General features: G+C 48.4%; 4 protein-coding genes across 12 annotated transcripts; 3 read left to right on the forward strand and 1 right to left on the reverse strand.

Moving 5' to 3' along the window:
* Window positions 1-4,056: 4,056 nt before the first annotated feature.
* On the forward strand, window positions 4,057-6,820 carry FOXG_22216 (uncharacterized protein). Of its 2 annotated transcripts, XM_018402614.1 has the most exons (6): window positions 4,057-4,385; window positions 4,444-4,805; window positions 4,908-5,247; window positions 5,306-5,625; window positions 5,681-6,040; window positions 6,105-6,820. In XM_018402614.1, exons 1-6 carry the CDS (start codon window positions 4,092-4,094, stop codon window positions 6,730-6,732), a joined length of 2,304 nt encoding a protein of 767 aa, XP_018256427.1. In that variant the 5' UTR covers window positions 4,057-4,091; the 3' UTR covers window positions 6,733-6,820. The 2 variants fall into 2 exon arrangements, with proteins under 2 accessions (XP_018256427.1, XP_018256428.1); XM_018402615.1 differs by having other exon boundaries at window positions 5,681-6,820.
* A 4,470-nt stretch (window positions 6,821-11,290) lies between these two features.
* FOXG_16054 (uncharacterized protein) lies at window positions 11,291-12,677 on the forward strand (the record flags this gene model as incomplete). Its single annotated transcript, XM_018396129.1, has 2 exons — window positions 11,291-11,766; window positions 11,816-12,677. The coding sequence occupies 2 exons, from the start codon at window positions 11,291-11,293 to the stop codon at window positions 12,675-12,677; spliced, it is 1,338 nt and encodes a 445-aa protein (XP_018256429.1).
* A 3,025-nt stretch (window positions 12,678-15,702) lies between these two features.
* Window positions 15,703-18,356, forward strand: FOXG_16055 (uncharacterized protein). The gene is made up of 3 exons (XM_018396130.1): window positions 15,703-16,062; window positions 16,123-17,437; window positions 17,497-18,356. The coding sequence occupies exons 2-3, from the start codon at window positions 16,504-16,506 to the stop codon at window positions 18,270-18,272; spliced, it is 1,710 nt and encodes a 569-aa protein (XP_018256430.1). The 5' UTR covers window positions 15,703-16,062; window positions 16,123-16,503; the 3' UTR covers window positions 18,273-18,356.
* Window positions 18,357-20,837: 2,481 nt separating this feature from the next.
* FOXG_16056 (uncharacterized protein) lies at window positions 20,838-24,875 on the reverse strand. Of its 8 annotated transcripts, none has more exons than XM_018396136.1 (5): window positions 24,777-24,875; window positions 24,391-24,706; window positions 21,854-24,338; window positions 21,290-21,510; window positions 20,838-21,241 (listed from the first exon to the last, which is right to left on the reverse strand). In XM_018396136.1, exons 2-4 carry the CDS (start codon window positions 24,678-24,680, stop codon window positions 21,469-21,471), a joined length of 2,817 nt encoding a protein of 938 aa, XP_018256436.1. In that variant the 5' UTR covers window positions 24,681-24,706; window positions 24,777-24,875; the 3' UTR covers window positions 20,838-21,241; window positions 21,290-21,468. The 8 variants fall into 8 exon arrangements, with proteins under 8 accessions (XP_018256436.1, XP_018256438.1, XP_018256435.1 ...); XM_018396138.1 differs by having other exon boundaries at window positions 21,290-21,702; XM_018396135.1 differs by having other exon boundaries at window positions 20,838-21,510.
* Window positions 24,876-25,320: the final 445 nt, after the last annotated feature.

Genomic DNA, 25,320 nt, shown 5'->3' on the forward strand with positions numbered 1-25,320 from the left:
CCTCCATAACAGTTCAGATACCCTTGCGACGCAGCAAGACATCTATAATCGGATCGCGGCAATGAGAAGAGATCTGCGTGAGGGCCAGAGCAGTATCCAAGCGTTAGTCGACCAACTACAGGGAGAGGGCTTCTGGTGCCGGGTTCGATTGGACTCGGATAATCGGCTGACAGCCATATTCTTTGCCCACCCTGACTCTGTTGCATATCTGCAAAGCAACCCGGACGTACTGCTATTGGATTGTACCTATAAGACGAACAAGCACGCCATGCCGCTGCTTGACATGGTCGGAGTTGACTCTTGTCAGCGTTCCTTCTGCATCGCATTTGCATTTCTGTCCGGTGAATCAGAAGAAGACTATTCATGGGCACTTCATCATCTCAAATCACTCTACCATCATGAGCTCCCTTCTGTAGTCTTAACTGACCGATGTCTCGCTGCAATAAATGCAACTGCAACCTGGTTCCCTTCCTCCAAGGCCCTGCTTTGCCTCTGGCATGTTAATAAGGCAATCCTGCAGTATTGTCAACCGGACTTTGTGCTGAAAAGTGCCGACACAAGCGGCCGGGTAGAGGACGAAAAATGGGACGAATTCTATGGTTTTTGGCACACTATTGTGGATTCGCCAACAGAAGAGATATTCAGAGAGCGCCTAGCCAAGTTCGAGCTCAAGTACGCCAAAAGATACCCCCGGGCCGTTGGGTACATCAAATTGTACTGGCTCGAGCCGCACAAAGAGAGAATCATTAAAGCATGGGTGGATAAATACCTGCATTTTGGTAATGTGGCCACCTCGAGGTAGCTATCCAGGGTCAGATATAGAGGTCGGAAAGCTAATAATTGCCATCTAGGGCCGAAGGAATTCACTCCCTAATCAAATCATACATCAAGACCTCCATATTCGACCTCTTCGATTCTTGGCAGGCCATGCGCCATGCGGTCACCAACCAACTGAAGGAACTGAATCACATACGAGCCTCTCAACAGATATGGATACCTTTGGATATCTCTGGAGGAATGTTCGAGGCTGTCCAGGGTTGGGTTTCCCACCAGGCCCTGCGCAAAGTGCAAGAACAACGGAAGTTAGCTTTGGCATCTCCCCAAGCTCCCTGCAGTCAGTCTTTCACCTCCTCACATGGGCTACCGTGTTCTCACACCTTGAAGAGACTCGAGGAGGAACAGCGCAGCCTTTTGCTTGATCATTTTCATCCTCACTGGAACTTAAAGCGAGGCGCGGATCGGCCCCGGCCCATACTAGAGCCACGTCGAGCCCCGCAGCAGGGCATTATCAGGGTGAGAGGTCAACCTGCGACGAGCACCAAACGAGAACCCTCTGGATTTGAGATCTCTCAGCCTGGCAAGAAAGCGCCCAGCACATGTAGCAGATGTCATGCTGTTGGTCACGCGAGGTCCTCACGAGCGTGTCCTCTGAGGTTCCAGGATTTGCTCATTCAGGAAGCGCCGGCCTCGAAGTCAATTCCGCAGCCGGACGTAACCCCGGTCGCAGTCCCAAGTCCGGCTGACCCAATTGAGGCGATTTCAGTGAGCCAAGGGCCCTCATTAGTTGAAGGCATGCCAGTGCTAGAATGTATTGCGGAAGCTACTGCACGCTCTCCCGCTACTGCACACACCCCACTTGCCCAGTCTTCACATACTGTACAAGTTTCGCTTACAGCTCCTCAACATTCTGACGTCCCAGACTGTCCCGTTGGAACTGTGCCAGGCCCTTCTGGCAAAGAATATCTGAATCACGAACCATCCGATTCGCGCAACCTTCCTTCGCAACCACTACTGAGGTATGACTCGCCAGAAGCCATATATGGAAGATATGTCGCTGCAAGAAGCGCGTGGTATGCGGCGCAGCCGGCTGGCAGCATCAAAACAAATCAGCAATATCGCAGGGCGATGGGGCTTCCACTCAGGTACGACAAGCAGAGCTACGAGTGGTGTCTGGACTACAAACAGATGTCCAAGCGCTGTATCACGTCAACAGGATCAAGAGAATGGACGAAAGAAGAGATGATGGCGTATTTGGATTGGAGTAAGGCGGAGGATGAACGCATCGAAGCCCAAGTTGTTAAGGAGATGGGAAAGAATCCTCTAGCAAACAAAAGAAGAGGCATGACAGAAATATGGCGAAAAGCAGAAATGGATAATATAGAGCAAGAAACCTTATATGCAGCGGAGGATAAGGCAGAACTTTGTATTGTTGTCAAACGGTAACTAGTTGGCTTGTGCTTTGAAAATATTAGAAAACAGCATTACAACCTTAGACCCGTCGCTGGCCAATCGGGGCGACGATTGCTGGCATAATTTGGGCACCTGGTGCGCTATTTTATTTGGGCACCTAGGTGCCCATGTATTGGCCGCCCACACGTACTAACCTTCTGACTAAGCAAAATGGGCTCAAAGGGATTAGCCCATGTCGGAATAATAATGGCAGCTATGGTGATACATCAGAGCGTGGTCCTAAGGTGCATGCCTGATGGACTCCAACATCGAGATATCATCGTTGCGACACGAAATCGATCGGCGCTACAAGCGATTGCGAAACCCCGACAGCAGTCAGGGCAAGGCGTCATCCGGGAGATCTACAGACATGCGAGACGACTGGAAAAGGGTGGCAACACCATTAAAATGCGCTGGGTATCGTCTACAAACGAGTCTTTCACACTGGGAGTAAAAGCAAAGACCGAAGCACGAAAGACAACAGATAGCGGATGTAAAGCAACGAAACCGCCGCATCAGGCTCGATCGACCCGACTGAGAATACTACTAGCACAACGTCGACAGCGCATGATACCCGAGGGCGTAGGCAGCTATTCAAAGCAGCTTGACAAGGCGTTACCCGGCAAGCACACGCGCATACTATATGACGCCCTGAAGAGACGCGAATCTGACATCCTGGTGCAACTACGAACGGGAATGGCACGAGTCAACAGGTATTTACACAGGATAGGCGCAGTAGAGACGGACACATGCGACTGTGGCCAGGAAGAAGAAACTGTGGACCATTTCCTCTTCCGATGTCCACGGTGGGACGAGCAACGAGAACACATGCGAATTGTCGATCGGGAAATGATGGGCAATCTCTCGTTCTTCCTCGGAGGCAAGACAGCAGAGGACGGGCACAGGTGGAGCCCGAACTTTAGAGCGGTGCGAGCAGCGATCAAGTTTGCGATATGCACAGGCCGTTTGGATGCTACACAACCATGAAAAACATACTAACAAACCAAACAAGATAATAAGAACTAACATAGTACAGCCTCTGGTAGACAGACCAGGCTTCAGCCGCTGAAGATGGGACGCTGAACACTTGGAGAAGTTGGCCTTCAAGCAGGCCTGTCGCAGGGACAAGCGAGGCTGGGAAATGTGATGAAGAGTAGGGATTGGTGAGGTTTGAGGGTCTCAGGACAAGAAGTCGGAAAAGAATGTAATGAGATTTAACGTTGTGGGCCCTATGAGGCGTATCCTCCCGGGCGGAATAAATTCATTCATTCATTCATACATCAGAGCGCATTGCAGTGTCCTTCCGGAGCATTCCACCTCAACGTCCTACTGAGCTGCTTGCAGAGGATCGTATTGGAGACGAAATAATGCACGAACTGCTATAATATTTGCCTAGGGCAATCGAGTCTATGGATTTGCATTCAAGTTGGACGTCAAAAGTACAGAGGAATGATTGTGATCATGACGTAACATGCGTATGTTATTCCTCTGATTAGATATATCCGGGGCTAATCTTTGGGATTTAGTGTGATATTATTCGCCATCGCCATGATTATTAGCGATTCCTTAATATCACCTGCTCTAGCTTACCGAAAAGCATGACATCAGAAATGTGGATTTAGGGTGAGGCGTAGCTTCGAGCGAATACCAGCATCTGGTTAGTATTTTGACTGGGGTGACTTTGGCGCCATCGGCTTTGGCCGGGTGTGATCTGATCCGGAAAGTTTATGCTGACACCTTCAGAATGGTCTTACGCCACACCGTTTGTCATATAGCTCATATTATGCAAGTGGCTGGTATTTCAAAAATTTCGTTCTCGCTGGTAATGATGTTTCTTCAGGGTGTGTCTACGTTTAAAAAGCATGAACGTACTTTACCTATTTGGATCACATAATCACACTGCCCTATCAACCTGTCGCAATCGAAAGCTTTCTGATTCCTCGCCTATGGTCAACCCCCGGCCGGTATTTGAACCCTCAATAATGTCGAAAAGATACCGTCAGCTACTGCCTATCCCCGATACAGAAGGCAAGTCGCCCGATTCTCATCCTTCTGGTACCTCTTCCACTCCTCGATCCTCGAGTGACGAGCTACTTAAACGGCAACGGATTGGAACTCAACTAGCCTGCAACGCATGTCGCAAGAGGAAGATTCGTGTAATGTCCCTCATCACAGACTTTACCCTTTACTTTGTCCTCTAACACTGAATATCAGTGCGACGGAAGACGGCCTCAATGCGAAGCTTGCCGACGAAGAGGAGAACAAGACCCATGTGCCTACTCTGAAAATCGTAGCCAGGGCCAGAGCAAAGAAACAGAGCAAATTCTGGAATTATTTGACATTATGAAAACCGGCCCCGAGAACTTGGCCATCGACATCCTACAAATTATACGAAGCCACAGCGATCTTGACACTGCTTTCTCAATACTTCAGCCTCGAATAGGCCCAACACGACACGATTCTGGCCAGCATTGGCCTGCTGCGGCTACTCGATATCTTGGTCTGGATTCTGAGCTTATGGCAAGGTATTCGTTGCCATTTCCGCCACTCCAGCCCTTTGAATCTAGCATCTTGAAGTCAGTTGAATCATTTTAAAGCAGTTCCTAACGTTCAGCATCTCGCTGTCCAGTTGCCGCCCCCTCCTCCCAGGGTATTCAATTTGAGCTGACGCTCAGTAGGGCTGTCCTTAGCACTGGCCGTATATCAAACACTGACAGCGAGACCTTTGGCCTGCCAACTAACCCCGAATCGAACCCGTTTCCGGTACATCACCCTACACAACGTTCGGCACTGGTCCCAGGTCCTTGTGACGAGCGACTACAGAAACTGAATATAAGTTTCTGGACTACCGTGCCCATCCCTTCCGATCTGGCTGCCAAGGTTATATTGTTGTATTTGCAGACGGACCACCCTCTGCTGGGTACCTTCGACCCAGATCTATTTGTGAATGATCTGATAAATTGCGAAACGAGGTACTGCAGTCGATTGCTCCTCAGTGCCCTCATGTACTGGGGTTGTGTAAGTGCATTGGGAGGCGCTGGGCAACTCATCTAGCTCGCTGACAGAAACATAATAGCAGATTTATAGTGCGCTCGACCCTACCGTTAAGGAATATACGTTGCAGTTTTGCGAAGAGGCGGAAACACGTTGGTCAGAAGAGAAGCCAAAAGATTCTTTTTTGGCTCTCGCTGGGACACAATTGCTGAGCTTGGCATATATGGGCGACGGAAAAAACCATTATGTCTTGACGTACATTTCGGAAGCTAACTCCATGGGAGCACGTCTGGGTCTGTTTGGAGTCGATCCCACCGTTACAATCCCCAAGACACGAGAGGAAAGTCCTGAACTACAAAGCGCGATATCCCATGCTGCCTGGGGCAGCTTCAATTGGATTGTGTAGGTTGATCTTTCAAGATCCAGCGTCAATCACCCAGCCTATTAACATCTTTAGTCTCGTTTCGCTGTTCTACCAGCAGCCCGGTGTTTCATACCCAGAATACCCCCCTACTTTGCCAATACCGGGAAATACGTTGCATCATAAACTTGATGATAGCTCTGAGCCGGTTCAGCAAACTCTGCGGTCAGCTTATATGGGTGACACATTTTCAGTTCTTTGCCGTTTCTGGCGAATCATCCACGAAGTGACTTTGCGATACTACCGCGACCAGCCCATTCCGCGTGAGGATCTAAGCGGACATATTACACTTGCATTTGCCGAATACAAGTATCGTGAGCTCATAGCTTGGGCTGAGACTCTACCGCTGTCCATGATGCGTTCAGAACACAGCCCACATCATGTTTTGATATTTCAGTAAGTTAGAACACTCTGCTCCTGGGGCGGAAACTTTTACGAGAGGCTTCTAACTTGGATGAAGCATCTGGCTTCATGTAGCGATTCTTAGTATTTGGCACCCTTTCACGGCTCGAGCGAGGAAATCTCAGAAGCCACTACGACTTAAGACATTTCCTTGCAAGAGAAGCTCACCCGATGCTGCTTATATAGCGTCAACAAACCAACTCAAGCGCCTCGTAGTAATATACCGCAAGAATTACGCATCTTCAACTTATACAATGCTATGGCACACAGCTCTAGTACATATCGCAAACGCTATCCTCGGCGATAAAAAGAGCCCTACTTGGCGCTTCTATCTCCTTTTCTGCATCCAGTGCTACGGACATCTACGACAGGCATATCGTTTTGCAGAGGCCATCGGTCGGAGCATCCTGTCCATGGCACTGCAGCAAGGCAATTTGTCAGCAAGCGAAGCGCGACGATTGATGGAGCAGTTTGAAGAGAACCAGTTAACCAATCCATCAGAGGGCATTCGGGCCACGTTCATGGCTGACTTGAATCTTGCCATGACGGATCCTACGGAGGCAAGCGTGGAGAGCCTGGCTGAGAGGTTTGAGAACATAGCGTTGTTCCGAGAGTATACGAATGTGGAGGCCTTAAGCGAGAATGAACTGATGGAATTGGATGACAATGCTTGGGATACGCTGTGAAAACTCCTTGCGGTTGAGGCAAGTGGTGTGTTGCCGATAATCGGGCTGGATCTCCTGGCAATGATTACCATGCAGTACCCACCTGCCGGTCATACCCACCTACCGGTCAGCGAAAAAGAGAATTCCCCATACAAAATGTCAAACTTCACTTGCACAGTGCTTGGCCAAAATTGAAGTTATTTACATGGAACAGATTGTGTCTTACTGAGAGTTTCATGCTGTTTCATATTGGCAAAGTCATTTGTATTTTACACAAGCAGTTTGGTCGCATGACACTAGTGTAAAATTTCTCAAATGTCTCCTTCATCATCCAGCCTCCCCAAAATTTCATCAAACTTTTATCTATAGCAGCTTCCTTTAATCGCCTTGAAAATGCCTCAACAGTCTTATACAGAGAATGATATCATTGAAGCTATACTGGATGTTACAGATAATCACCTCTCGCAGCACCAGGCCGCCCAGAAGCATGGAATGCCCCAAACCACTCTGTCTGACTGATTAAGAGGCCTACCGTCAAAGCCCGAGGTCACCCAACCTGCCTAGCTGTTATACAAATCCCAAGAGGCTAGATTAGTTACATGGATACTTCGACAAGAGGCCTTGGGCTATGCTCCTTCCCACAGTCAAGTTCGCGCCACGGTAGCTGCCCTGTTGAGACAGCAGGGCCGGGAAAGGCCTATCGGTGTACACTGGCTAGCCAGATTTATTAAACGCCATCCAGAGATCGATACGAAGGTAGGAAAACGCCAGGAAGTTTCAAGGTTCAATTCTTTTACCCCAATGGCCGTCAATTGGTACTTTGATATCCGGGAGAGCGAATATGGCTGGATCAAGCCTGAGAACACGGTTAATGTTGACGAGGGCGGTATCATGGCTGGATTTGGTGAGTACTGACCACTTCTGATACAAGACTTACCAATAAATTGCAGATCTAGGTTTGGATTCCTTGGTAATTGGTAGTAGCGATCTCAGGAGGAAGGCCTTCTTCAAAGGCTCGCAGTCCCGCACTTGGACTAGCTTTATCGAAGCCGTCACTGCAGATGGGCCGTCTTCTAAAGCCGGGAATTATCTTCAAGGGCAAAGAACTTCAGAAGCAGTGTTTATTGATGAGTTTAACAAGATCGCCGACTGGTATTATATCACGTCCGATAACGGCTGGACAGACAACCATATTGCGGTCGAGTGGCTCAAAGAGGTTTATCTGCCCCAAACCCAGCCAGCAGATGAGTCTGATGCAAGGCTCATCATATTAGATGGCCATGGGAGCCATGTATCTGTGGGTGTCTACCTGTTCTCGATCAGAAATACCGCTGACTGAAAATCCAGGATGAGTGGATGGCCACGTGTTTTTTGAATAACGTGTATTGCTGTTACCTGCCTGCACATTGCTCTCATGGCCTACAGCCACTGGATAATGGTGTTTTCAACGTATCCAAGGCTGCATATCGAAAAGAGCTCCAAAAACTGGCAAGCCTGACGGATTCTGCGCCCGTGGACAAGGTCAACTTCATCAAGGCCTATGCCAAAGCCAGGGAAGTGGGTATGACGAAAAACATCCTTTCAGGGTGGAGAGTAACTGAGAACTGACCGATTTCACGACGGAAAGCGCTCATACATGCCGAAATCCAACCAGACAAGAAGGAAACGACGCCCGGGTCAGACGGCCACAGAGACGGGCAAGTCGACTCTGATAATACGCCAAAGACCAGCCGTCACATCAGAGACCTGGGGGAAGAACAGGAGCCCCTCTACCAGAAGGCGGTATTCTGTGATATCAAAAGGGTTTGAAGTCCAAGAGTCCAAGATCGCCTCTTTGAGCACCAGAATAGCCAGCCTGGAGGAGGAAGTTGGCCGGTTGAGCAGAGGCAAGAAGAGAAAGGCGATACCAAACCCCAATAAGAGATTTATCACACTGGCAGAGGCTCTAGCAGATGGTGACACTATTTCAGAGCCAAATGAAGCAATTGAAGGGGTGGATGTTGTTGAGGATGTGATCGAGGTGGGAGGGATAGAAGAGGATGAGAGGTCAAATTCAGGGAAGGAAGAATTAGGTGTCGTACGCACCCGCACAGGGCGTGAGGTTAAAAGACCCAGGAAATATTAAATATATTCAATTCCAAACCGGTCCAGACGGTCAAGTCAAAGCTGTTCTGTTTGCGCACCCCGATTCAGTGGCATATCTACAGGCATATCCGGATGTCTTAATCTTAGACTGTACCTATAAAACCAACAAATACGGCATGCCCCTTTTGGACTTGATCGGTGTCGACTCTTGTCAACGTTCGTTCTGTGTCGCGTTTGCTTTCCTGAGTGGTGAGTGTGAAGAAGACTATTTTTGGGCGTTAGATCGATTCCAGTCGCTGTGCGAAAACCGCAGGATAAGGCATCCCTCAGTCATCTTGACTGATCGCTGCGTAGCATGTATGAATGCTGTCGATACTTGCTTCCCATCATCAAGGCCGCTGCTATGTCTCTGGCATGCTAACAAGGCAGTTCTTCGCTACTGCCAGCCGAGATTTACGCGCCAGACTCAAGGGGAAAACCCGGGAATCGAGGCTTGGAATGAGTTTTACAGCCACTGGCATTCGATCATCAAGTCACCAAATGAACAAACTTTCCACGAACGTGTGTCCGAGTTTGAGAAGAAATGTATCGCGGATTATATCGAAGAAGTCAAATATATCAAGACAAACTGGCTTGATCAATACAAAGAGAAGCTGGTGAAGGCGTGGGTCAATCAACATCCCCACTTTGACAACGTCGTTACTTCAAGGGTGGAAGGCATACACTGGCTGCTTAAGAGCCACCTCAAAGTATCTACATTGGACCTGTTCGAAGCTTGGCGATCGATCAAGCATGCACTACTCAATCAACTGGCGGAGTTGAAGTCAAACCAAGCCAAGCAGAAGATCAGGACACCTATCGAACTCTCCAGTATTCTCTATGGTGCAGTACGTGGTTGGGTGTCTCATGAAGCTTTGCGAAAGGTTCAGCAGCAACGAAAGCTTCTATTTCATCAAGGCTCTACTCATTTGTCGGCCTGTACTGGTTCTTTCTCACGATCACAAGGGCTGCCCTGCGCTCACAAGCTGGAGGGCTTATTAGCTCAAGGGCAGACTCTACAACTCGAAGATTTTCATCCGCATTGGCACTTGACTAGGGAAGATAATCAAAGGCCCCTCTTAGAACCCCGCCAGCGAGTCGATCCAGTGACTACGAATTCGTCTTTGCCGTTATCTAGTGTGAGAAGAGAACTTAGCGGTTTTGAAGTCATTGAGAAGGCGAGGCCGATACGAAACCCTCCTTTATGCAGCAAATATCATATACTAGGTCACGCAAGGAACTCAAAGGAGTGTCCACTACGATACTCGGAACTAAGAGCATTGCCCGTTATATCTTCAGACCAGCCGCAGGTGTGTTCGAAAACCTTTGGGTGGATACCCTTTACGACCCCTGAGGAACCAAGGCCACCAGTGATGAAAACGCTCGGCGAAATACAGTGGCAACCAATCACAACTAACCAATCACAACTTTGGAAACTTTCGAATTTGAGAATGAATCAACTTGTCAAGATCTGCCATCCCAGTTGACCATCGAAACAGAGCGGGTGGACCGACACATAACGACTCCAGAACCTCGACACCCATCACCTACGCCATCGACGTGTAGACCGCAGGTGTCACCACAGTTAAATTCGAGAGATCTAGCTTCGAACCCAACTACACATCTGAGGCATGACGATCCGCGAGCCATCCATCAGAGATACGTCAAGTCTAGAGAGGATTGGTATAAGGCTTAACCCCCAGGAGCCTGGCTTGGTAATCGCCAGTATCGAAAAGCAATGGGCTTACCTTTGGGATACCCAAAAGCAAGCTACAGCTGGTGTATTGATTATAAGCAGATGGGGAGGTGCTGCAAAACCTCGACGGGTCCGAGAGAATGGACTAAAGAAGAGATGATGGCTTACTTAGACTGGGATAAAGCAGAAGCTGATCGAATTGAAGCACAAGTAGTTGAGGAGACCGAGAACGGACGAATGTTTACAAGCAGAAGAGGTATGGGCGAGCTGTGGAAGATAGCTCAGCGGGATATCGATGAGCAAGAAGCCTTGTATGCTGCCACGGAACAGGAGGAGAGTTGTATTGTAGTTCAGTCCTAACTTTAGTAGAGTTTATAATGAGCTTATAGCTCGGATAAATCAAGACTATACAAGTTAAAGTCAGCGATTTGCTTTGAGTAAAATTAGTGGTTGATGGGCTTCAAGTAAAACCACTCGAAATAGTTCCAATCCGATAGCGGAGTGAGCTATACCAGATATGGTAACTCGGACGGGACCCGTACAGTTTTAGAAGGACGGGTACCCGTCCGCCTATTAGCTGCCGTTAAATTTCAATGCTGATTACTCAACGGCAGCTTGTCTTAATTATCCGCCACTTCGACCCCTCTTCTCACTGTACAACATCACACGACACAATTAACTTGTGACCCGAACTACGATTCAGACATTGCTGCTAGAGGTGCGGAATACTCAATCTTTATTCTAGAAGGACTTCGAGCCATGTCGACCGATCAGATTGAGATGCGCAACACTAGGAGACTCAGTCTGCCGCTCGAGCAAACCACTGTTGACAATTTCGAAGAATCTCTGTCCGTCAATGCGGTTCCGAATGCAGCTGTCGTACACGAGACTACAGTACCTGATGGAGGCTACGGCTGGATAGCCGTGTTTGGCTGTGCCGTAATTACTTGGTGGTTTGTTGGCACGACATATAGTTGGGGTGTTATTCAAACGGCTCTCGTCGAGGAAGGTGTCTCCGGCGCGTCGACTCTGAGCTTTGTCGGCAGCTTGACGGTAGCTTGTATTGCCATTCTGGCAGTTGCGAACGCCCGGATCGTATCGGGTATTGGAGCCCAAAAGCTTGCCTTTCTTGGAGTAACACTACTGGGTGGTGGAGAGATCCTAGCAGCCTTCGCCGTTGACAATGTTGGGGCGCTGTTCGCCACAGTGGGGGTAGTCATGGGTGTTGGGACGAGGTATTGTCGCCCTCGAAAGTGACCACAGACTGTGCTAACCTGTCTCTAGCATGTGTTTCATGACTGTATCAATTATCCCAGCCCAGTACTTTCAGCGAAAACGAGGCTTGGCCAATGGCATTGTGTTCGCAGCTGGTGGTCTAGGTGGAGCAGCCATTTCCCTCGCCATGGAGCGTTTACTCGACGTGTTGGGACCGGCATGGGCCCTCCGAATTGTGGGTATATTGACTTTAGGAAGCGGTCTCCCAGCAGCGTGGCTAATCCGCGAGAGGGCGCCAGCAAAACGCACTACTTTTGTTGACTGGCGATTGTTTACCAGTCTAAAATTCGACCTGCTGTTTTTATCAGGAGTCATCGCCACGTTTCCACTATTTGTTCCGCCGTTCTTCCTCCCGCTCTACTGCCAATCCATCCAACTGAAACCTTCCGTGGGAGCAGCTATGGTGGCTATCTTCAACTTCTCCGGTGCACTCGGCAGGATCGGGTTTGGGTTGCTTTGCGACTTGTTTGGTCCGCTCAACATTCTGTTTGTCACATTGCTACTGACTGGGATCAGTATGCTGGTTTTGTGGCCTTTCAGCAACACTCTGGTACCACTCGCTATCTTCGCCATATGGAATGGTGTCGCAAGTGGAGGTTTTTTTGCTGTCATGCCTACGGTTGTAGGTAGCGTCTTTGGAAGCCACAAAATGCCTATCGCTATGGGTATGATTGTTACAGGCTGGGCAGGGGGTTATCTCATGGGCGGTCCTATTGCTGGATATATGTTAGGTAGATATGGTGGTATTGAGGGTGGCATAATGGCCTTTAGGCCAGCAATGTACTACGCCGGGTCTATGTCGCTCGGTGCAGCCAGTTTGGTGGCGTGGATGCGATTTAGGATCGACGCTACGATATTGCGCAAATTATAATCTTTAACGTAGACGATAAGCGGGTGTTACAGATAAGCGAGTGTTACAAAAGTCTTCATCTTAAAAATAAAAATCGCAATAAAAACACAATAAAGTATCTAATCGTTTAATTCTAATTGCTATTCTCTTCTGCAGAGGCCTCAATACCCTCTTGACAGGTCCTTGCATTATGCCCGGCCTTGCCGCATCTCCCACAGCGCCGAACCCCAAGTCGCATCGACCTTCCCTGACCACCACTTTTCGACAATTCGGCCACTACCTGCATATCTATATCTATCTGATCAGTTAAATCCCGACCTTCCTCTACTGTCATCTTCCCTCTATTCCGTAGGCGGGTTCTTTTTTCTCTGCGCCGTCGGCTAAGTATCTCATTCGCCTGTCGAAGATCTTGAATCTCAGCCCTCATTAAAGCCATCTCATGTATAACTGCCTTCGTTCCTTTTGAAAGAGACTTTAGTGCTTCTAAAATTGACTCTGGAGAGCTGCTTTGATGCCTTCTAACTCGTCTTTCAAGGTATTCAGACTGCAATTCAGCCTCAATAATTGTCTTCGGGGTCTTTGAAGTCCAAGGTTGTGCCTGGCCTGCTTCCTCCTCAGCAGGTGTTGGAGTCCGTAGCTGCACATCAAGCTTTGAGACTACACTTTCTGGATCAAAAGGGACAAGGCCAGCTCCCTTAAAACCTCCCTTAATATTCTTCTCGGTCATAGTAGCCTGAAAAGCGGCATAAAAGGCCGGGAAGAACTCAGTCTTGGAAATATGTGTTATAGAGCTTCTGATTAGATGCTCAATTTCTCGACCATATGCCTTTTTCAGCGGCCCAAAGCACCCGACGTCAAGAGGCTGAAGTAGATGAGATGAATGAGGCGGCATACAAAGCGTAATAATATTATGCTCCTCACAATATATCTCAAAGTTGGTCGAGTGGTGACTTTCGTGACCATCAAGGATCAGAAGACGATAGGAACCAACTGATCGATTGGCTGTACATCGGTCAAAGTGCTTTAGCCACTCGAGACCCGTCTCATTATCTGTCCAGCCATTTTGGGTCGTGGTGATAGCCCAATCGCCCGGGAGGTTGCTTTCTCGGTACCAATTGGCAAGGTGATATTGGCCTGCAACCACGATAAATGGATCAATTGCCCAGCCTTCCGCATTAATCGCCTGGATAACTGTAACCCATTCCCGATTTCCAGGCTGCACAGATTTAGGCTTTCCACGCCTCTCTGCGCCTGTAATAACTATACCGCTTCCAATCATGCCCATCATAAAGCCGGTCTCATCAAAGTTATAGATATCATCTGATCGGATACCATACTTTGCGATTGTATTCTGTACGAGCCTGAACCAATTGCAAATAGTAGTCGGATCTTCACATCTAGCCCTTTGATAGTCATATCTCCGCTGAAAACGCGTCTTGAGGTCTGGTTGCCGCTTGACGAAATTGATAGCCCAGCGCTTGCCAACTGGTGATGCATCGCGATCAGCAAGCAGTCCATTGGCCATTTCTTCAACACTACGATGCCGGGGAGGAAATCCTCGAGGATCGAGGTCGAGAATATACTGAACTATGATCTGTTCCTCTAGATCAGATAGTTTCCGCGACTTCGGGATAGTATTATGTATAGAGAGTATGCCTTTGCGTCGGCGCCATAGCTTCATAGGGCCAACTTCATATATCTCTGCAGCTCGTCGGAGCTTTAATTTAGGGTTAGTTTGGAGCGCCTGAAGAGCAAGAAGAACTCTAGCCTCTTCATTTAATTGTGGCATATTGGGTGGTTGAGAATTAATTGATCAGATAGAAAGTGAGGTGTATGAGGGATTTTTGTAACACTCGCTTATCTGTAACACCCGCTTATCGTCGACGTTATACTAGTTAACGTGTTTGATAAGCGAGTGTCCCAAAAATCCCTCACCTTACATTATCACTATTTAATCAGATAATTCTCAACTACCCAACATGTCACAGTCTTTATATGAGGCTAGGATCCTTCTTGCCCTCCAGGCTCTCCAAAATGACCCAAAATTAAGTAGCCGGAAGGCCGCAACTATATATCAAGTCAATTACCATACCTTAAATCGCCGCCGGCAGGGAATTCAATCAAAACATGATATTACCACTAAATCACGGAATCTATCTGATCTTAAGGAGCAGATAATAGTTCAATTCGTCCTTGACCTAGATTCGCGAGGATTTCCCCCGCGCCGCGAATTTATAGAAAAAATAGCTAATTCTCTACTTACCGACCGCAATACATCACCCATTGGCATACGCTAGGTTCATAACTTTATCTAACAGCAACCAGAGCTTAAGACACATCGATTTCAGAGATATAACTATCAGAGAGCTAAATACAAAGATCCAACTATTAAGCATAACTGGTTTTGCCTCATAGAGAATACAGTTGCAAAATATGGTATCCAATTAGATGATATGTGGAATTTTGATAAGACCGGCTTTATAATGGGTATGATTAAGCCCGGAATAGTTGTTACAAGCTTAGAAAGGAAACGGATACTAAAGAAAGTCTAGCCTGGAAATTGCGAATAGATTACTGTGATCAAGGCGATTAATGCAGAAGGTTAATCGATCCCGCCGTTTATTATTAGTTCAGGCTAATATCACCTTGCTAATTGGTATCAAGAATGCGACCTGCCCGGCGATTCAGCGCTGACCTCAATTCAAGTATCAAGTCAAGTATTTCAAGTAAGTCAAGTAAGTCGATGACCCAGTTTATTTCAAGTAAGCAAGTTCATAATGCTTCAAACTTGATTTACTTGAAATACTAGATTTTATGGATGTTCCTATGTGACAGCCCTGTGAATGTTGAGGCTGTTCGGAGTCCCAGGCATAGGGTAATCAATTGAGTGTGGTGCCCCAGTTGATTACACCAATGGAACCCAGGAACGCGGCAGGGGTGGCGCGACTACGTGTTTTGTGTTCGCTCGCGTGGTGGAAACACCTGGTTCAGAATTAACGTCGCTCCCTGATGAGAAGCATCTGTATTTCGCGATTCGCCGGTAACCCGCTATGGCAGCACAACAACAGTCATTAGAATCAATTCTGGGAATTAGTGGCCAGCGCAAATCACTCAAGCAGCAGCTTGACGCTGCGTCCATCAAGACTGAAGCTGGAAGAACGACCCTCGCCGACCTCCCAACTGTCCAGATCGGCTGCAAGAAATATATACCAGAAGAATACATTGCCAATAAGAATCGCAAAGGTCGAAGGAGCTGGATCCAAGCCCATGGCTTCTTTCTTACAGAAGTCAGTCCTGATTTACGGACATTGCAGACCTACTGGGTATGCTCGAAATGTGATGAACGAGGCAAGAGCTCATTATTCGTCGCCACAAATACAACATCGCCAATTGAGCACCTCCGAAGGTAAATGATATCTATACGAGCCTGATCTTTATTACTTCTCCATTGTCTTACGGGATGTAGGTCTCATATGATCACCGAGGCGGATGACAATGCGGATGAAGATTCGTATTCGTCTCGCGCTGACATTCACCCACCCTCGAAGCGGCGTTGCTTGGAGTCTCCTACTGCAAGATCGAATGTCAATAAAGCGAAGGAGTTGACGGTCGGCTGGATCGTTACTGCCAATCTTCCATTCACGGCGCCATCGAATCCGTACTTGCGCCGAATGCTCGATTTTACACGATGCATTATTAGCAAAAGAGGTACCGTGGAGTCGGCAGTCAGTGCGTGATACTATGCGGAAATTATTCGAGGTAAAGAAGGGAGTAATATCAAGTCAATTGCAGAAGGCGGTCACAAGGATTAGCTTTAGCTTTGACCTATGGACTTCTCCAAACCGGTATGCTTTCCTTGGCCTCCACGCCCACTATCTCGACGCCTCCTATCAAGTCCAATCGCGACTCCTTGCTCTGCGCCGTGTATGGGGATCTCATTCCGGAGACAACCAAGCAGCGACAATATATGATATCTTGGGCGAGTATGGGATACGAGATAGGACTGGCGCGGGTGTCTGCGATAACGCCTCATCCAATGATACATGCTTGGCGAGCCTCTATCGTCAACTATTATCCTGCAATGGCGGAAGAAGATATTAGAAATCATCGAACAAGATGCTTTGGGCACATTCTTAACCTTGCAGCTCGAGCCTTTCTCTGGGGAGAAGATCCTGACTCGTTTGAGCGAGAAGCCTTCACCGAGGCGGCTTTCCAAGTTGAAGAGCGTGAGCTTCGGCTCTGGCGGAAACGGGGAGCGGTGGGCAAGCTGCATAACATCGTCCGGTTCGTCAGGGCTTCCCCGCAAGGGAGAGAGCTGATGAAATCTCTGGCTTGTGACCAGAACGACGAAGACGGCTATCAACTCTTTGAAGAGGAGCGAGCTGCCATCGACCTCGAGCTGATGCAAAATAATGAAACTAGATGGAATTCAACCTTTCTGATGATCCAGCGTGCCATTCGAAAGCGAGAGCATATTGACCATTTCATTGCATATCTCGAAACGAAGACGTCAGAGCCCCGACAGCGGGTGCCTGTCCAAGATCAGCTTTCACCACAGGACTGGCTTCTGTTGGCGGAGATACAGAGTCTACTCAAACCGCTCCATGAGATCACCATGAGGTGCCAGGGTTGGGCCAAAGAAGGACGCCACGGCGCCTTGTGGGAAGTAATGATTGGAATGGAGTACTTGCTCAATTTCTTCGAGGAACAAAACCTGATATTCTCGTCACCTGATAGTTGCATCAGTGAGCTGAGAAATTTCAGGGTCTCGGCAACCAAAAGTACGACTCCCTAATTCGTCTTCGTTCTCTTCAAGCTTCTTTGACTAACGGTTTCTCAGGATCTAGCGCTCAACGAATTGAGCAGGGCCGCGGACGAGAGAAACACTTGCCACAGCACGCTCGAGAGGAATACACTGATGTAGTTTTGCAAGATGAGAATCTTGATGATGATCACCGACGATGCGTCCAGATCTCTATTAAGAACTGTTGGTCAAAGCTCGATGAGTATTACAGCCTACTAGGCCAATCGCCACTTTATCCGGCTGCCGTTATTCTTCACCCACGCTGGAACGTGTCTTGGCTTGAGGCGAACTGGACCAGCGACGAGCAACTAGTGTGGCTACGAGACGCTAAAAACAGTGTCCGGGAATTCTTTGAACAGCACTATCCACGTGAGGAGCAGCCCGAGACATCGAGGACGGTGACAGGAAAAGCGGTGCGACAAGACGAGCCCAGTCAATTTGACCAGTGGATGCAGAGCTGCGATCGGTGCATGATGGAGGAAGAAGACGAACTTGGCGTTTACATGAGGCAAGGGCCAGTGCGGCGAGAGAACTTGAACCCCGTCCTGTGGTGGAAGGATCATCAAGAAGAATACCCACGCCTGAGCAAGTTTGCCCTCGACATCCTGGCAATTCCTGCCATGTCTGTTGACCCTGAGCGGACGTTCAGTGTCACCAAGTTAACGGTAAGCTCGCAAAGGCACAGCATAAGCCCCGAGATAATAGAGGAGATGCAGTGTCTACGAAACTGGCTACGCCATCAAGCGATCACTATGGGTGAGGTGGTTAGCTTTGGTGGGGACTTGGTGGGTTGGGAGGGAGGGGAGGCTTAATAGCTTTATTGGAGCCTCAGGTCAGCACCTTCATTTCAAGTATATCAATTCAATTCAAGTTAAGTAAGTTCATGGACGATTTTATTTCAAGTAATCAAGTTGGACCCCCAAACTTGACTTACTTGAATTGAAGTCAGCGCTGATCCGTGCGCACTGGCCGCCGTCAAAGTTACAAAGCACCATTAGTCCCTTCAAGTGATCATCGTGGGCTTCCAAATATGCGCGAGCGGCTTTGGCATCCCAGGTACTCTGGTTTTGACCCTGTTCTTGGAGCAGACCGTCGACCGGGGATATGCATGCTCTCAGTAGTAACTCGGGGTAGGCATCTGTTAGCTGATTGACGGGATCGGATACGAAGGAGTAGCCCGGTGTTGTCGTTGATAGATTATCTCGAATCAGCGACAAATCGAGGTGAGTAGGCTCCCAATCATACATCAAACGGGAACACGATGCTGTGACTGAGCGCAGCACTTTACAAGCCAGGCCACGAAAGTCCACCATCGAAAGTCGTTGGTTGCCATTCCAGGACAGTACCTCGCCGTCATCGCTCCAATGGAATCGGAAATTGGACCCTTGAGACCGTCGAAGAGCGTTGCCGTAAGACAAGAGACTCAAGAATTCGCCCATGGGCGATAACGTGCCATCACACATGTACTCGCGCCGGGCCGCATTGAGCCTTCGCAGCAGCCCGTGACGCGGTGGGCGTGCAATACCACCGTAGATACGTGAGAAATGAGGCAGCACGGCTTCGAGAAAGACCAACCGAGAACAGTATATAAGTCTCGCTAGGACAGGGGTGAACCGGTGAGGCTGGAGGTATTCGTTGCCGTTAGGGGTTGACAGCCCGCGTACAGCACTGAAGTACACTAGCATCGTCGAGCTCGCGAGCCCACCTTCAAAGTCCTCGGCGATAGCAAAGTAACAAAAGCGCAGTAAGACGTCGGCCGCGGGGTCTTGGGAGAGTTGCTCCTGGTTGTCCAAAGACCAAGCGGAAGTCGACTCGGCGTCAGAGAGATCATCTGCTTCTATAGCCACACTACTCTGGCTGTCATATTCCGATGTATCGTGTCCATCACTCTCCTCACATTCACTTTCGTCCTCGCCTTCATCCTCTTCATCACCATAATCATCATCATCATTCTCCTCTTCTTCACCCCCATCATCTCCACTCTCATGATCATTCATACTCTGCCCTCCATCCTGGTTATCTGTACGGTCCATATCAGCAGGCTCCTCAGACTGCCGGACACCATCCACCCAGAGCTCACGAAGAGCTCTAAACTGATGTCTGTTCAACCCTCGCCCTGTAATTGCCCGCATAGTTGTCGGTAATAGTCGGGACAGTCGAAGCCAGAAGCAGATAAAGCGCTTTAGTTCCTTCCGGTAGACCTTCTCAGAAGACGGCTTTGCCACCAGCTCGAAGGGCGCTTTGTAGGGGCGGTCTGGGAACCTGGAACGAAGCCATCTTCTCAGGCATACATCGGTCCTCCGAACGGTCTCGCCGCATTGGTCGAGGAGGCGATCAAGCGCTACCATCATCGATGCCAATTTTCGTTCGTCTCGCGCTAGGCTATAGATTACTTCTTCTCCCTGGATACCCAGGGGCATAGGCTGGTTGGTCCTACAATTAGGTAACTCCGTAAGCGCAACAAGGATATTACGACGTGTATCTTGGAACATCGTTTCCCAGCCAGTACGCCGCATCCAATTCGTCTGTAAGGCGATAGATACCGGTGCTGCGCTGTCATATCGTCTCGTACGGCCTCCTTCTACACCCCCTAATCTTGCACACTCATCAGCAAAGAGCTTTTGGGCCAGCAGCTTAACGGCGTCTGGACAAGCTTGTAAGAGAGTACTACAAGGTAGAGAGCCACGGCTAGGGTTATTGTCGGTGATAATCCATGACCTTCGGATATCGTTCGCCGACCAGCTCTGAAATGACAAGCCTTGCTGGATGTGATCACTCAGCCAGTGTCGCGTCTGTTGTCGAGCTGCGAGCTTGGTGTCTTTGCTGTGCTTTGATTTGACATGGGCTAGTAAGACTTTTTCGCTGATAGAGCGAAGACCACAATGTTTACAGGCCGAACCCTTATATACCGTAAGGAATGGGTGTGGCGGCGAGCCGTTTGATCGCAGTGGAAGTGTCTCTGGGTTTGGAAGATTGAGAGAATAGATTAGTGGCTTCAAACCACGGCGGGCAGACTTAGTTATATGATGCTTGTCGCCTGGTGACGCGGCGCGCGTGCAGGGTTAATTGCGAAGCCGCATTCGACGCAAATTATTGCTGGCTCTGGCGAATTGTAGTACAAGCCGAGACTCTCGAGCTTTTGGAGCTGACTCGGCCGCAATGTGACAATAGCATCAGTGTACGTCGCGAGACCTGTCATATTGATAAAGTTGAGAAGGCAGCAAGAGTATCAGATATCCTCTAGGAAGCCACATTTAGCCAAGAATAAAGAGAGAGCTTGATTGCTGCTTCCTTCCTCCTAATCGACGCAACCGAAATTACTACATGCTGTAAAGTTTAAGAGCGCGGTCGTCTACATGGTTGGCACGGGCGTTCGTGGAAGAAACGCGGCGCATTTCGCGTTCTCGGTTTACAGGCCTAAATGGAAATGCGGCGCATTTCCAGAGGGGAAATTCGGGGTAAGAAAATGGAGATTCTGATTGGTGCAGAAGTGGAAATGCGGCGCATTTCTGCTCTACATGCTTGATTAGGGGTGTGAGCCAATGAAAGACCGCGAATTTCCACTTTCACCGAAAGTGAGCCGGATAAAAGGGGTGTAGCAGGCGGCATCCTGTTGCCTAGACGATCGGCAGACTGAACATGAGTACAAGAGACCGACTCTTGCCGCTCCTTTAGAAAGAAAATCAAGTGCTCATTTGATCTTGGCTGTCCATCCGTACATGCGAGAGGTAGCATCTTAGCATTTTGCATCGTGATAGTGGCCCACTTAGCTTTGCGCCGCCTTCATGATGTTCAGTAGCTTGATCGTTTTTTTTGGAGGCGCCCTAACTCAGCTCGTGCTCTCATAAGCTGATCCCTCGCTATCATCCACATTAGAGGCGCAGAGCTCGAGCCTTCGGAATGTCACAGGAAAAAGACGCCGATGGGTGTCGCATAATGATTCAAAAAATCGGATGGGAGGAGAGATGCCAGCTTGTTCCAAGGTACAGAATCCCAGTTGTTCATCAATTAAAGCAAGGACCGCAGTCTCATACTCAATTTCTTCCGCATCTGGGTGTTTGATAAGTTTAGTAACAATCTCAAGATCGGTCTCACTGTTGCTCAATACCCGGTCTTTCTTAGGAATGCCTGTTATGCCAGCTTCACGATAGTATTGCGCAATCCTTGGCGCAAAGTCAGGCGACCGTGATGGAATTCGGTGACATTTTAGAGTCCTCACTCTTTCACGCAACAATCCCGATGCTGTTTCCATGGTCAAAATGAAGCGTATTTTTGCTGACGGATTTTGAAGTCTTGAATAGAGCTCCTGAGCATCCGGGCCTCTCAAGATTGTCTGGGCGAGGCCGCTGGTAGGCCCGGATAAGAGGTACAACAGTAGAAACTGCAGGCTTACCTCATATAGAACGCAAATGTTGCCGAAACCCATGATAGGTTTCTCTAGATTCGACACTGAGGAAGGTATTCCCATCTCATCTTGCTGGAAGCCCCCAACCAGTAGAACTGTCGCATTCAAGTCCTGGCAAACCTTTGCCATACTTGTTCCCACTTTTATAATCTCACAAAGGCGCTCGTTGTGCGATTCCCAGCCATTCTTAGTAGAATCATCGTCACTGCCGCTTTGAACAGGACAATATGCTCTACAAGAGAGAAATGCCAGAAGGAGATTGGTGAGAGCTGTTCCTTTTCTCGCGAAGGGGGTCTCATAACAATGGATACTATGGTTAACGCCATAATTGTGTGGGTCAGCACCTAATGAAAGCAATGCGTTGACAAGTCTCGTTGATGGCACCCTATCTCCAATGGGTTGATCGGGGATCCACCCATTGCGCAAGATATCGGTAGCCAAGCGAGTTGAAGCTTCCCTTGTGAGGCTCGATATAACGAATTCATCGAATTGAGAATACCCTATCAAGTTACTCAAGAATGGAACTTGAGGATCCCACGGATACTCATTGGATCGGATCAGCTGCTTGTCGTAAAGGGGCTTCATGATATCAAGCATGTTAATAGCGACTTCTAGTCCCCTACTTCCTTCGAGTTCTGATAATTTGATGATCTTGTCGAAGATGCTGTCGGCTTTTGTTATAATCCCCCAATGGGTGTTACAGGTAACAAGAAGACAGAGTAAACCGTTAAAAAGGCGGGTATGCATGACTGTTTCGGACAGGGACCCCCATCCTAGGATACTTCGGCCAGCTTCCGTGTCTCTCAAGAAGTCGTGGGCCGTGCGATGGATAAATGATATGCGGCTCAATGCCGGATCGACGGTGTTGCGTACATCTTCGGATGTGAAATCATCCGTGGTAAAGGGCTGGACTGATTGTGGCTCAATCTGTAAGAGCCCTGCGCAACGTGTGAGTATAGAGCGTTTTGTCTCATCGCATAACTGTCGAATTCGCGCAAGGCCCATCCTGTCTGAGCTTCTGAGAATAGTTTGTTGTGTTTCGATGTTTTCAGCACATGCGACTTGAAATAATGTGGGCAAATCCGTTAAGCTGCCGTCACAACGATAATTGTTCCAGTAGTACATCGTGAAAACCGTCGTCTGCTGGAGAGCGTAGCGGAAATATCTTGCAGCTGTTTCTCGATACACGGAGTTATTCTCGTTTAGCCTTCGCCACATATCGATATATAGCCTCTCAAGATCTGCAGGAAGTTGATCCAGACGAGCAAAGAGAAGATCATCTGAATCATCATTCTCGATCCCTTCAATGAGACTTCGAGTTGCGATTTGGAGCCACAAAAACACCCCTTGGGCTTTGTCAACGAGCCGTTCTGTTAGCTTTTCGTAAGTGCTGAATGAAATGCATTGACCTGAAAGCAAAGGTTTGAGCTTTTCGCGTACAAAGATGCGCATGTCAGGTCTCGTTAGGTCTTCAAGTAGGATTCCAGGTGGGTTCATGACCTCAAGCCACCTCATGATCTGGACCTCTGGTCGGGTAGCAATACATAACTTGACATTGGGAAGATTCAAGATACCCTCAATCGACTGAATTAGCTTGCGATAGCCGTCTTCATTTCGAATTTCATCGAGGCCATCGATGAAAATGCACAGATGTCTAACATTCTTGTTGGAGACATATTGCAAAACAGCATCCAAATCTTTGATAGACCAGTCACTATACTCGGTGTGTGAGGAAAGATGTGTGAAGCGGCATAGTGTATGCTGGATCAAATCCCGTTTGTTTCGCAGCTTTTGGTACAGCAATGAGCATAAGAGACCTTTGATGCTGTTCTGTTCATGGGATCCAATTTTCCAGATAAAATGATGCACGATCATGACATCTGAACTCCAACGTTGGAGCAGCTCTTTGGTTCTTTCATGATCCAGAATAAATTTGATAAGGGTGCTTTTTCCAGATCCTGGCTTGCCTTGAATGTAAAATAGTTTACCGTCTGATTGCAACCATTCAGTGAAAGAAGCCCAAGACCCATGAACCTCGTCCCTGTCACTCATCCAGGTGGGGTATCTCGCTGTGTCAGATGATCCAGACATTTCAGACTCGTTGTCGGTAGTTTCCATAGGTTCATAAGACGAGAATATCCGCTTGAATGTCGCCTCCCTCGAGTCCAGAACATCGTTATATCGCTGATTCATGTTGGAGGTCTTGAGGCTTCGCAAAAAGATATCGCATGCTTTCCTTGATTCTGCAGCAGTACTGAATGCGAGGGCTTGGGTTGTCGTGTGTAGGTTGACGGATTGCTCAATTTTAGCCGCTTCATGGGCCAATGTATCCCGCATCTGAGTACTGCCCTCTTTGATGAGATCTTCAAGTCTAGTGTGACCACGTGCGAGTTGTCTCACGAGGCGTTGAGTATCGGCTGCAAGGTGGTGAAACCCTTCTTCTTGCTGTAATGTGATTGCATAGCTCCGCGAACTATAATAATCATTGATTAACTCGAGGACAGCTATCACTGACGGAGACTCACCATAAATGCGACATTATCTCGGTTTCCATTTCCTGCGTATACCTCGACAGCGAGAGTTCCAGAAGCTCAATCTTCTTCCGATGCCTGGCTCCTCTCAGCGTAGCATGAATAGCATGCAGTAGATTACGTTTGTCGCATAAACCAGTCACGAATCGAGCCTCCTTTTTCAGCTCTTGCGCAGATTCCTTGCAAGCTTTGGCAATGGCTTGAAGCTCGTTGTTGTTGACCTGTGGGTGCAGCTTTGCCATCACTTCGCAACGAATCTGGACTCGATCAACGGCATCCGACATTTGCTGGGCGTGGCGTTCGAGATTTTCTTCAGACGTCAGCTTTCCATCGTAGATACCTTTACAGGTGACTATTAAGTCTCGTGCGAACGAAATTACTTGCAGAACAGCGCTTGCCGCGCCGAGCGCTTCAAAACCTGTCGACATGGCTTTGACGATCTTGTGTGTTGAGAATTTTCACATCATATGAGGACGGTGATGAGGAAACACATACCTGCCAGCTGATCAGTTCCTGCTAGATGATCTGATGGCTTTATGCAGGCTGACTAACCCAAGTTATCCATCGACGTATCGAAAGATCATTACCCTTTACCTTATGTGGGGCGAGGGCCCCAGGTGAGCCAATCTAGCTTGCTAGGTTGGGCGCAAAAGTATGAGACAGCCCTATGTATTATTCGCAGGCGATATGAGTCAAATTCTCCACCAAAATGGGGTTGCGGGGCCAACGTACATTATTGCGGCCTCGTCGCTTTGGTCGAAGGTGAGTCCCTGAATGGTGCTTAGGGTTAGCTAGCGCCGATCTGGGGTAAGGGTTATGCAGCACAGAGCAGCTCACGAGTTGGAATTTAAACAGAACAACATCTACTACTTTATTTTATCTAGTCACGAGGAATAATCTGATGAGACCAAATCAAGCAGTAAT

This window comes from Fusarium oxysporum, genomic scaffold (genome assembly GCF_000149955.1).
Source record: "Fusarium oxysporum f. sp. lycopersici 4287 supercont2.30 genomic scaffold, whole genome shotgun sequence".
Classification (NCBI taxonomy): Eukaryota; Fungi; Ascomycota; class Sordariomycetes; order Hypocreales; family Nectriaceae; genus Fusarium; species Fusarium oxysporum.